The sequence below is a fragment of the Haliotis asinina genome, chromosome 2 (assembly GCF_037392515.1).
Source record: "Haliotis asinina isolate JCU_RB_2024 chromosome 2, JCU_Hal_asi_v2, whole genome shotgun sequence".
Taxonomy (NCBI): domain Eukaryota; kingdom Metazoa; phylum Mollusca; class Gastropoda; order Lepetellida; family Haliotidae; genus Haliotis; species Haliotis asinina.
In genome coordinates, this window is record NC_090281.1 from 73,599,267 (window position 1) to 73,610,900 (window position 11,634).

Genomic DNA, 11,634 nt, shown 5'->3' on the forward strand with positions numbered 1-11,634 from the left:
CATATCAACACATTTAAGCATCCCATTTTGGGAGCAGGTACTGAAAAAAACCCATTTCTCTCCTATTTCTGAAGACAGAAACTAGCAGTATAGACATAAATGAATTTTTTTTTAGTGGTTTGAAGTTACTTTATTGAAGATATTTTTCTACTGGTGCCTATTTTAACTATGTAATTTCATTCAAATAGTAAAATAAAGTGAAAATGGTTTGCATTTTTTCCATACTCACATTTCCACTAAAGTACTGTCCCAAAAATGTTGCGATATGCAGATGAGTGAACTTAAATGAAATAATCATAATAATAATATTAATATTTTAGAGGTTAATCTCCCACCACTGATATATTACTTCACTTAAGTTCACTCATCTGCATATCATCCCAATTAGGGATACCCATTTGCAGTGTAAAAAAGTATGGAAAATTTAGTTTGCTGGAAAAATGACACCTCATTCCTTTCGTTGCCTTCCAAAATAAACCAGCTAACAAAATTTGATGAAAGTCTAGGACCCTATGCATGAATGGGTTACGCTATTTCAACCTGTGCATATTCAAAATCACAGTATGAACTTGGACCGTCATGTGCAGTCAAATGAAGGTAGACGAGTGGGGATTTGTAGCTGTTGGTCTGACTGAAGACACGCCATATAAATGTTCAGAAAATAACCCACTGAATTATTTAACTAATGTTTTAGGTGATTGGTATGAGGAAAACATGATGGATATTTGTGATATGTTTATAACTAAGATATGTACCCAAAATATACATCAACAGTAACTTACGTTGTGTTCATCATTCCAGAGATTTATCAAACACCAATTTAGTCTTGCTGCCAGATGATAAATTTGGATTGTGGAAGTCAAGGGAGCCCCCATCCTCAGTATTTCCAGGGCATACATTCCAATAAATCTTCACTATATCATGGATGCATCTAAGGTAACTTTTTATTAGTTTCCCTTGGCTGGTACCACATTCTCACAGTAACCATTCGGCTAAGCCGCTGATACAACCAAGCTTGCCAGAGTCAACAAAGATAGCAGTCACAATTGTGAATGTTAGTTCGCTGTATGGCTCGAAGTTTGGGGGAAACCATTCAGACAAATTGACAGGTCTGAAACTTTCAAATATATGTAAGAACTTGTATCTCTTTCAGAGTACCTCTACATCATGTGTTGCCAAATTTAATCGGTTAGATCATTTAAGAAGTGGAAGTGAGTTATTATTGGTATGTTCAACTTCCCAGCATAGAAACCTGATTGGATAAAAAGTGGTTTATGTATCCATGGTATAGTGGAGATTTATCAGAACGTATAACCTTGAGCTACAGAGGATGGGGAGCCTCATAACATGCATGAACCACATTGGAGCACAGCTATGTTACACATAGATTGTTATATTTATGACACTATGTAAGGAAAAGAAGGCAATTTAACATGTTACGTTTTAATTTAAATATTAAACGAGACTTACCTGTAAGGTGAAGTTTGATATTAATTCCACCGACCCATGAAGTACTGAGGGATTACGTGAGATGTGCGCATGCGCTGAAACATCAGTCTTTAGCGTAGAAATATGGTTCCTGGCTAGCAAGGGTGGGAGTGGAGGGCACGTAATCCCTCAGTACTTCATGGGTCGGTGGAATTAATATCAAACTTCACCTTACAGGTAAGTCTCGTTTAATATTTAAATTCCACCTCCCCATTCCGTACTATCGGAATCCCGTGAGATTTTAGAGTAGGAGGCATATTTCCAGAAAAGTGTTTTCCCCTCAACCACATGTTAAAGAACACACACAATACTCGTTCTCTTTCAATATGTATTCCAAAAGTACAATGAAACATTATTGCGAAAATTTTATGTCACTATGCCTAAAACCTCTACACATTAACTAGGTCGGCGAAACAGGATCAAGCTCTTCCAGAGCAAATGTATTGCTAAGAACTACTCAAATTTTCAGGTGATAGAATAGCATCACTGAAAACACTGTCATTTTCTACTGGTTTGTTGTAGAAACGTCCAAACACACAGTCCTTGCTCCAGCCAGCTGTGTTCAGTATTGTTTTTAAAGGTACTTTAAGGTTACAGGCCTTGCTAGTGGAGGCTGCCCTTATGCTATGAGGCTTAAATATTTTCATATTGATGCCAGCATTCTTTAGCATAGTCTTCACCCATCTAGTAATGGTGTCCTTGGAGACCCTTCTGTGTGGTTTCTGTGTGGCTATGAAAAAAGCTGTCTCTTCTCCTCTCAGATCCTTGGTGTGTTCACAGTATTGGGTTAGCAAAGACACTACACACAGTGCTTTGTCTGGGTATCTCTGAAAAGTTAGTTCTTTTTGTTGGTATCCTGGTCGTGTCTGTTTTAACAGGTCACCAAATCTGATCTTGACTTGTCCGTTAGAAATATCTACATTCCTGTTGTCAATCAAATGGAGAGACTGAATTCTCTGTCCTGACAGCAGTAGTATCAAAGTTGCTAACTTCATTGATAGCAACAGCAAGGATTCATCTTCATTAACACCTTTTAGATATTTTATCACTGTGCTTGCGTCCCATGTCACATTATAACGAGGCAAGGAGGGCCTCAAATTAAAGACACCTTTCATAAATCTTGTGACTGTAGGGTGCTGTCCAAAGTGTGGATGGGTCAGTTCTGGCGTCTTCACAATAGCAGACAGGGCTGATCTGGCGGTGTTAATTGCCGAGTAACTGAGACCTAACTTAAACAGCTGAGCTAGGAAGTCTAAACCTTGCCTCAAAGTGGGTGAAAAGGGATTGATACTCCATTTGTTGCAAAACAACCTCCACTTTGAGAGATATGTCCCATATTGTTTGTGCGTGGTTTCTCTCCATGAGTGCAGTATGATGTCCTCAACTGCTGTTGAAAATCCCTCCGTTTGAATAGATCCCCTGATAATTTTACGGCTGCCAGTCGCAATTTCTGGTGAAGCGGGTGTAAAGCTTGTGGTCGGTTTTTCAGTGTCAGTAGGTTTGGTGATCTTGGCAGCAGCCTTGGACAATCTACTAACAATTGCAGCAGCTTGGTGAACCATGGCTGGGTTGTCCATATGGGAACCACCATTAACACGTCGGCCGCTTCTCTGTGTATCTTCTGCAAGACTGGTCCGATCACACTAAAAGGACAGAAAATATAGTCATAAGAATTTCCCCAAAAAACAGAAAAGGCATCCACTGCTTCTGCACAAGGATCAGGGTGCCAGGACACATATCTATCCAATTGTGTGTTCAGCCGTGAGGCGAACAAGTCTCTAGATGGGGTACCATAGATGGATGTTAAGGTTTGGAAAACGCTGCAATCTAATTGCCATTCCTTATCATCACACATATTCCTAGAGTGCCAGTCTGCTTCTGTGTTTTGTGTCCCTGGCAAGTAAGCTGCTGAGATCCAAATGTCTCGTTCGATGCACCACTGCCAAATTTTCCTTGTTATGCTATTGCATCCTATTTTTGTACCACCCATGTGATTAATGTAGGCAACTGCAGTGGTATTGTCTATCATTATTCTTATGTGAAGGTGACTGCCATCTGCGCAGAGTGATTTTAGCACTAACCAGGCTGCATACAGCTCTAAGGAGTTTATATGCATTTCACTTTCCTCACTAGACCAGAGTCCCTGTGCACTAACTCCATTCATAACTCCGCCCCAACCTGTCTTAGAGGCATCTGAGGTTACCAGTACATCTGGCTGACGTTGGTCAAGAAACTGTGGCCTTTTCCCCACATTGTCAATCCACCATTTTAAATCATGGATACAAGTATGATCAAGCAAAACTTTCCCATCATAGTTCCCTTTTTCCCTCTTGAGAGCCTTGTTCTTAACTATTTCCAAATGTTTATAGTACAAGGGTGCAAACATCATCCCATGTCCACTAGCATTTAGTTGTCCGATTGCTGCAGCAAGAGTCCTGATTGAGGTAGTTTTAGTCATGTTGGACTTCAGTAGGTCACGACACACTTTTTGAATTTTCTTTACTCTTTCTTGTGTTAAATTTACAGTCATGGTTTCACTGTCAATTACAAACCCCAGGTATGTAATGGATTTTGTAGGCCTTAGCACCGATTTTTCAGGGTGAACTGTAAATCCTAATGTGTCTAAAGTGTTCACTGTACATTTCACATTCTCCATGCAAAAACTCTTCCGTCTCCCCTACCAACAGGGAGTCATCAATGTAGGCAGTGTTATCAAATCCCTGTTTCCTTAGGCTTGAAAAGACAGGTTTCATAACTTTAGTGAAAAGTCTTGGAGCAGATGCTAATCCATTTGGTAAACAAGTGAATTCATATAGCTCATTGTTCCAGTAAAACCTTAGAAATTTTCTATCTTGAGCATGTATCGGAACAGAGTAATATGCATCTTTCAAATCTACTGATGCAAAGTAACAGTCTCTTTGTACCAGATAGATCGCTGTTTTGAAAGTGTCCATTTTGAAATGTGATGAGTCAACCTCTTTGTTTAAGCTTTTTAAGTTCAGAATTATTCTTAGTGAACTGTCTTTTTTCTCCCTGCAGAAAATGTTAGATATATATTCCCCTGGAACATGGGTACATTTTTCAATCACACTAATGCGAAGCAAACGGGAGATTTCGTTGTCTACCCGCTCCCACTCGTCACTGTGTATCCTAAAGGGTGTAGGTATGACGGGCTGGTATATTTGATGCTTAAACTCTATTCGCGCTCCCTGAATGCATTTTAGTGTCCACGTGTCTGACGTGATCACCCTCCAATTGTCATGACACAAGCCAACTTTCCCTGCCATAAAATTTTGGGGTGTATTGCCAATACCGTCAAGTAGCCAGCTCACCTGAGCGGTTTCCACATCACCCTGGTTACAGGACTGTTCTACTGTTTCCGCTGGTCCCCTTTTTTCCATGGTGACCCTGTCGGTCGCTTGCCTAAAAAAGGTCCTTGGTTGTGCCGGCCTGTAGGTCCATATGTGCCTGAGTGAGAGGACTGACCTTTACCTTTAGTAAAACCACCTTTCTTATGTCCTCTATAAGGTGAGTCATAAGGCCTGAATCTGTTTCCATGGTGGGCTCCGCCATGTCCACGTGGAGAGGGTGATGGAGCAGTAAAACTCCTATTTTGCTTCTCAGAGCTATGTAATTTGTTACTCAGTTCTTTGCACTCTGTTATGTCCTTTATGTTCTTTGGGAGGTCATCTCCAAACAAGTTTGTAGTTGCCACTGTATCCACTGAGCACAACCGTTTATAAGGCCCACGAAGGTCTGGCTTAAAATTCTCTCGCCTTGTGTTGTTGATATCACTATGTAGGCCCACCAACATTCTAACAGCATCCTTGGTTTTCCCCAGGAGTTCTTTAGGGTCAATGTCCTTCTTGTGAACAACTGCCGACATAAGGGAGTCCATCATTTGAATAACCGGAGTAGTGGCCTTGTCCAGCAGATTTTGAATCCGTTGCAGGTTAATGTCTTTGGACCTGGTCATAGCTCTCGCCTCATGCCAAATCACGGCATTAACGCGGGGTGACATCAAGTATTCCAGGTTTTTAGGGCGTTTGTAAGCTTCCATAATGGCTTTGAGTTTTTCCAAGTTCGGGGTTTTAGTGAGCCCATCATTGATAGACCTAGCTAAGTCGCTGTTAATCACAGGCCCTGTTTTATCTTCTTCCCCGAAAAACTCCGTCATGTCTTTCATGAGACTATTAAAATCGTCGGTCTCATCATCGGTCTGCGTCTCCTCCCCTTGATCAAGGCACCTGTGTATCAACATGTCCATTTCATCCTCGTCGGACGTTTCACCCTCCTCCATTTCCTGGGCGCCGCCATGTTTGTTTTTGTTTAGACCGCCACTCGCCGATTCTCGGTCTTGTTCGGCCTTCTCCGCGCTGTTGCTAATTTTAGCCAACGCTGTGCTGATCTGAGCCATGGTGTGTGACTGGGCCTGCTGGCTTGCAAGTAGCGAGCGCAAAATGGCATCAAGGGGGGACTGTTTCTCCCCCGCGGGGTCAAGTTCTCTATGAGATGCGGCTTTCCTCTTGACCCCCTCAGTTTCACTCCGGAAACCTTGCATAGAGTTTGACTTTCCTCCCGTGGACGTACTCTCCAAAGGAATGGTGGTAACCTCCGTGAGGTTTTCCACAATTTCAAAGAAATTGTCAGAATCGGGTGCACGCTGGCCCTTGGCCCCTTGCCCCTCTGGCTGCGCCATTTTGGCAGACCACGACCCGTGGCCGTATCGGTCTCTGAGACAAAACCTGAGTGTTCTAGCCACACACTCACAAGACGGTCAGTCCAAAATTCCCAACTGTTCCTGATGTTTCAGCGCATGCGCACATCTCACGGGATTCCGATAGTACGGAATGGGGAGGTGGAATTATGGCTGGACTGCTGCTACATTTCTTTATAAAAATGATATATCACAACTGTTTGACTTATATATAACCGATATTCTCTGGTCCAGACTTGATTATTTACGGACCGCCGCCATATAGCTGGAATATTGCCGAGTGCTGCATAGTACTAAACTCACTCACTCTTGCCTCTTTCCCCCAGTAAAGGAAGACTAACAAGAAGTCATATCCCCCGCAACAGCAAAATACCCTAAATGAATGCCAGTGATTTGGTGTGCATATGGCAGATTGGAACAAGAGTATTGTAAGGCTTTTACAGTTCTGCTCTAGAGAGCACCACTGTGCAACGTTTGGTGAAGAAATAAAGGACAACTTTTAAGTTCTGCTCCAGAAAAGAGCACAACCACCACTTTCAGTCAAAGTCAACCTTATCGTCATGGAAACTACTATAAATAAATTGCACATGTTTATGTAACCCCACAGAAGTAAAGCTAGGGATCATGGAGACTTGTGTACCAAGTTTGATAAAGCTAAAGTTTTGAAGATCTACTGAGGACAGGATGACATCCACAAAGCTACATTATTGTTGTTTGGGATAATTATGATGGAATTGTCAGGTTAAGACAATTGTCATGTTCTACTGTTACTTACTACTTTGACCCACATGTGTCTGAGGTCTACAGTAAACTTTGTGTGCAACAAGAACATGCATCAAATCTCAGTACAGAAACTGTAGTTAAGAACATGACATCTGCAGTCCCATACAGCTTGAAATTGTTGCCAGTAGAATTAAACAGCACTGTGACTCTAATGCTGCTTCACACCCAAGGGGTCTACAAAAACTCTTAAATTTTCATCCTTGCAAGTGCCAGTTTGCACAGTGTTGCAAGTATAGGCTGTTCCTTTCTCTAAACTCCTCCCTTGTAATAGTTAACTGCATAAAGATTTTAAAAATGGATTCTTAAACAATGTTTTTATTTTTGGAGCATAAATTCTGCAAAAACCCGAGTTTTACTGTTCTGATTTATAATCAGCTTTTCATGAGTACCTTTATTAGTTTTGAAGTTTGAGAGCAACTAATTACTTCGCCAAATGGGCTATTATTGCTGGAATGGATCCAGGTTGTAAAAATTCTCCAAAATGTCAACCATGGATGTCACTGACAATCACTCACAAATTCATTGATTCAAACATTGAATGAAAGAACACCTTTATTCCACTTTGCATACAATTTCCTTCACATAAACATATAAGAAATCGCAGATGACTCCTCCAAAAATAGTAATATATGTATATGAATACTTGTGTATATTGCCACCAATTTCTCCGAGGCTTTACTGGTTCCCCCATGACAGGGCTGGAAGAGTAATGCTGAGTTGGATGCCAACAGTCTGGTCATTAGCTGTGTCCCCAACACACACCACCACCACCAACCCACCCCCCATACTCTACCCTGTTCTCCTGACTGCACAAACTGCTCGTCTGCACATGCAGGAGGAATATAATGCATATAATAAAATATAAAGTCCGATATTTAGAAATGGGGATTAGGTGACATATAAAATTTGGTATTGTTCGCATTTGAATAAAAACGATGCCATTATTAAATAATGATTAGTTGTAGAAATAAATATATGCAACTGGAATATAAATAAAACTCATTTTAAATTTCAAATCTCATGACAAAAGTAAAAAAGTTTCAAATTTGGCAAATCAGACAGGCGTCTGTGTAAAATGTTTGATAAAAGGAACTCAAAGAGGTTGTACGCAATACCTTGTTAATTATGCACTGAGGGGTAAAAAACTTTCAAAGTAAATTTTCTATCCTACAAAATATCCTGACTATTTGAATCTTCTCCACAAGTTACACCATAGCACTAGATATTGAAAAGAACGACAACCACCACTGTATGAGTCCAGTCAAGTACATTCCACCCAAAAGGGCATCAGTTACATGAACTTCCAGAAGAACCTCTAGCAAAAGCCAGCCAGGTCCCAAATACCTCCAACTATACTTGCTGGACCAGTACTTGCATTTTCCACATCGCACTAGATACTAAATGACAATATACAACGGCACAAATAACAATTTCTGGTAGCACTAATGTACAAAAATACAACATATACATATATTAACACGTCTCGGCTACATGGGAATGCGTTAAGTACTTTATACATTGTTTGGTGGGTCAGACACAGAACACACAGGGATAGAGAATATCGGCAGGGGTCGCAAGAAGTCCTGGGGGAAGGGAAGGTGGACTGGTTGAGGACAGACCAAAGACGACTGCAAAATATAGGACCAGAAAGCAGATAAACTTGGCATCAGTATGTGGACAGGGAGACTCAGCATGGGAGAGAAAATACAGACATGGTAACATCACTTCTCTTCCAAGATGCTGCCCAAACTATTTCAAACTCTTTGGAATACAATTGCCCTGAACTTGTGGATTTCTTATAACCTACGTGTAACCAAGGCAACAGAATCTAAACTCGAATCTTTTGTACAGTTTTGCCAATTTGAACATGGAATGAAGGTACGCAAGATCATGGAATATATAAAATATTGCAGAGTGTGAAGCACAAAAACGCTGAAGACCGATGTGCAGTGTATCCAAGTAACAAAAACAACTTGTGTGATAAACAATCACTCAACTGTGTTAACCAATTCATCTGTAATCTTATACTGGTGGTCACTTGTCTAGGGATCCAGCACAGGAACAGTATAAACTTGTGTAAATGTTATCACCTATCAACAATGATCAAAAATCCAAATGGACAAGGAGAATGACTTCCTTGACAGACCTCTTCTAGGACATCAACCGACTGGAACAAATTTTCTATGGCCACAATCCTGAACATGATAACTTTAATACTTTACTTTAGAACTGTCTTAACTACACAAACTTTAGGAAAACAAATCCAAACAGACAATTGAGCAAACCAGTACATCACGGTCAGTGTAAATTTATATAAAACAAGGAAAAACAAAGGGATACCAAATTGATTTGGGTTTTATCAAGGCACCTATTGGAGAAATAGCCTTAGCCATCATTGAAAAATGATCCCTGTTTACAATCAGAATTTTCACATCACTTTTCTCTCCCTGTTTTCTTATACATAATCATATATACACAATATAGAAGATATGTGCTGTGAATAAAACAACTCAAAAGGATGCAAAAGGCCAGGTTCCCATTAAAATCATTGATCTTAAAATCGGTGATGTGAAAATTCTCAACTGAATTGTGAGGGTAGGTTTATTGCTATCCAGTTGTATAATAAAACATTGTCAAAACCACATCACAGATCCATGCAAGATTTCATTGTTTCAGCAGCAAACCAGTGTACCAGTTCACTGGACTGGTATTTCTATTCCTTGAATACACCAGCTGAAAATTAATGTGTTTTCATATTTAATCTACAGCTCTAAAGTAGCAGTCTGTTTCACTAATAAAATGACTGCCCTATCAAGCTTCATAAAGCATTAATGCTATATATTTTGTTTCTTCAAATAACTTGGTAAATTAAAAATGCAAATTTTTTTCTTCTGCAATGTACCATGGCCAAAAATGACGTATATTTCATGTTTCCACATACAATGTGATGTAGAATAGAATTTTTGCTTTTGAGTAGACTTCACTAAAAACATTTCAGTAGTTCTTCTCCCATGAAATAGCATAAATGCAGTAATAACTTTGACACATTTGCTATATCAATGATTTCGTCAGTATTTGTGGAACGAAATGTCTATCTTGTGTGTACATCTAACCTGAGGCATGAACTACTTCAAATTTGATTTTCTATTGCATACTGCCTATTGTACGTGGAGTCAACAGGTGTTATGCCAGTGTCATTTAGGACAATTATTATGAAAAGGGACAGCTTGACTGATATGTTTGCTATGAAAATAGGAAAAAGGTAAAGTATATTATTTTGGCACTTATTGAAAAACAATTATGTAGATCACAACTCTGATGGATGTAAACATCCAAATTATTTCTTCAGAAACTACATTGTGCTTCTCTAAGACATGAGGAATTCTCCTTTCACGTCTTGATGAAGATGACAGTACATAAAACACCAGCACTGTCAAAAACTTCAAAAACTCAGAACTGTGTCAGGGACTTACAAAACAGTTCTCTGCATAGGAAAGTTTTTGGCAATGTATACTTTTTCAAGAGCTTATTTCTGAACATCTGCTTCTGACAGAAGGCTGAATTACATAAATATATGTCAATAAGAGAAGAATGAGCAACACTGGGTATTGTAAACAGTAAATACTGATAGTAGGGAAAATAGAGATCACGGTCAACACACAATTTGATCAAGGACCGCCATTAAAATATGGCACGGTTTGTAAAAAGCAAGATATGAGTAAATAAGTATCATACGTTGAAATGCTGATTCCCTGTACCCTCCCTCCCACCCCCTTTCCCATAAAAGACGACTCTGACGACTCAAAACAACTGCATACCTGTCATGGGGTACAGACTCAAGCCTCGGAGGAGTCGGCACACAGTAAAATCAGTGTACAATAACTAATACAATGATTTTACCTGTGTATCATTGTATATCATTGCAATGTGATTTTCTCAAAAATTAACATAAACTAGGGAATGGCAAAAAATAAAAAGCACATGCTTCAATTGATAAACAAATCATTTTTCAATGCAAAACTGTAAGTAAACACTGAGTTAACTGGAACGATCAACCCAAACATGAATAACTGTTAAAATCAAGTAGTACCAACTGCAATTCTCCTGCAACAGTGTAAAGTGTTATTTCAAGAGGTGGCCGGCCCAATGTGAATCCTGGAATTCCGTCTTTTCACGGTGATCAGATGGCAGCTCTCTGCAATGGGCATTGCTTTGACAAAATCAACAGAAAGAGAGATGATCAAAAAATATCAGCTGAACATTAGGAAAAATAACATTGCAAAACATCAATTAAATATATAATTGTATATGAAAAGTGTAATTAATAGAAAAGTATTTCAAAAATAATACAGGATAATACCAAATAAAAGAAAACGCCTAATTGTAGACACGTCAACCTGCTGACTCTTCTCTCACCACAACTGTCAGCGTTGAGTGGTCACTAAATACTGGGCAGGCAAGGTAGGAGTGATTAGTGCTATTTGACTAAATTCTGTCTCTCTCTTCTCTCTCTCCAATAATAAGAATGGTAAGTTTCTCAACTGAATAATCCGCATGTATAGGTGTGACATCTATTGACCACACTTTAACTACACGAAATAAAACTATAATGTAATAAACTAAAAGCCTGAATAGAGCTGTACAGT

The 11,634-nt window shown here is 39.5% G+C and overlaps 1 protein-coding gene across 1 annotated transcript; it reads right to left on the reverse strand.

Moving 5' to 3' along the window:
• Positions 1-1,802: 1,802 nt before the first annotated feature.
• Positions 1,803-6,291, reverse strand: LOC137274280 (uncharacterized). Its single transcript, XM_067807401.1, has 2 exons — positions 4,821-6,291; positions 1,803-3,131 (listed from the first exon to the last, which is right to left on the reverse strand). The coding sequence occupies exon 1, from the start codon at positions 6,185-6,187 to the stop codon at positions 4,859-4,861; it is 1,329 nt and encodes a 442-aa protein (XP_067663502.1). The 5' UTR covers positions 6,188-6,291; the 3' UTR covers positions 1,803-3,131; positions 4,821-4,858.
• Between the last annotated feature and the right edge of the window lie 5,343 nt (positions 6,292-11,634).

Excerpts from the sequence above, each read along its gene's own strand:
- LOC137274280 (XM_067807401.1), bottom strand. The coding sequence starts at position 6,187 with ATGGCGCAGCCAGAGGGGCAAGGGGCCAAGGGCCAGCGTGCACCCGAT.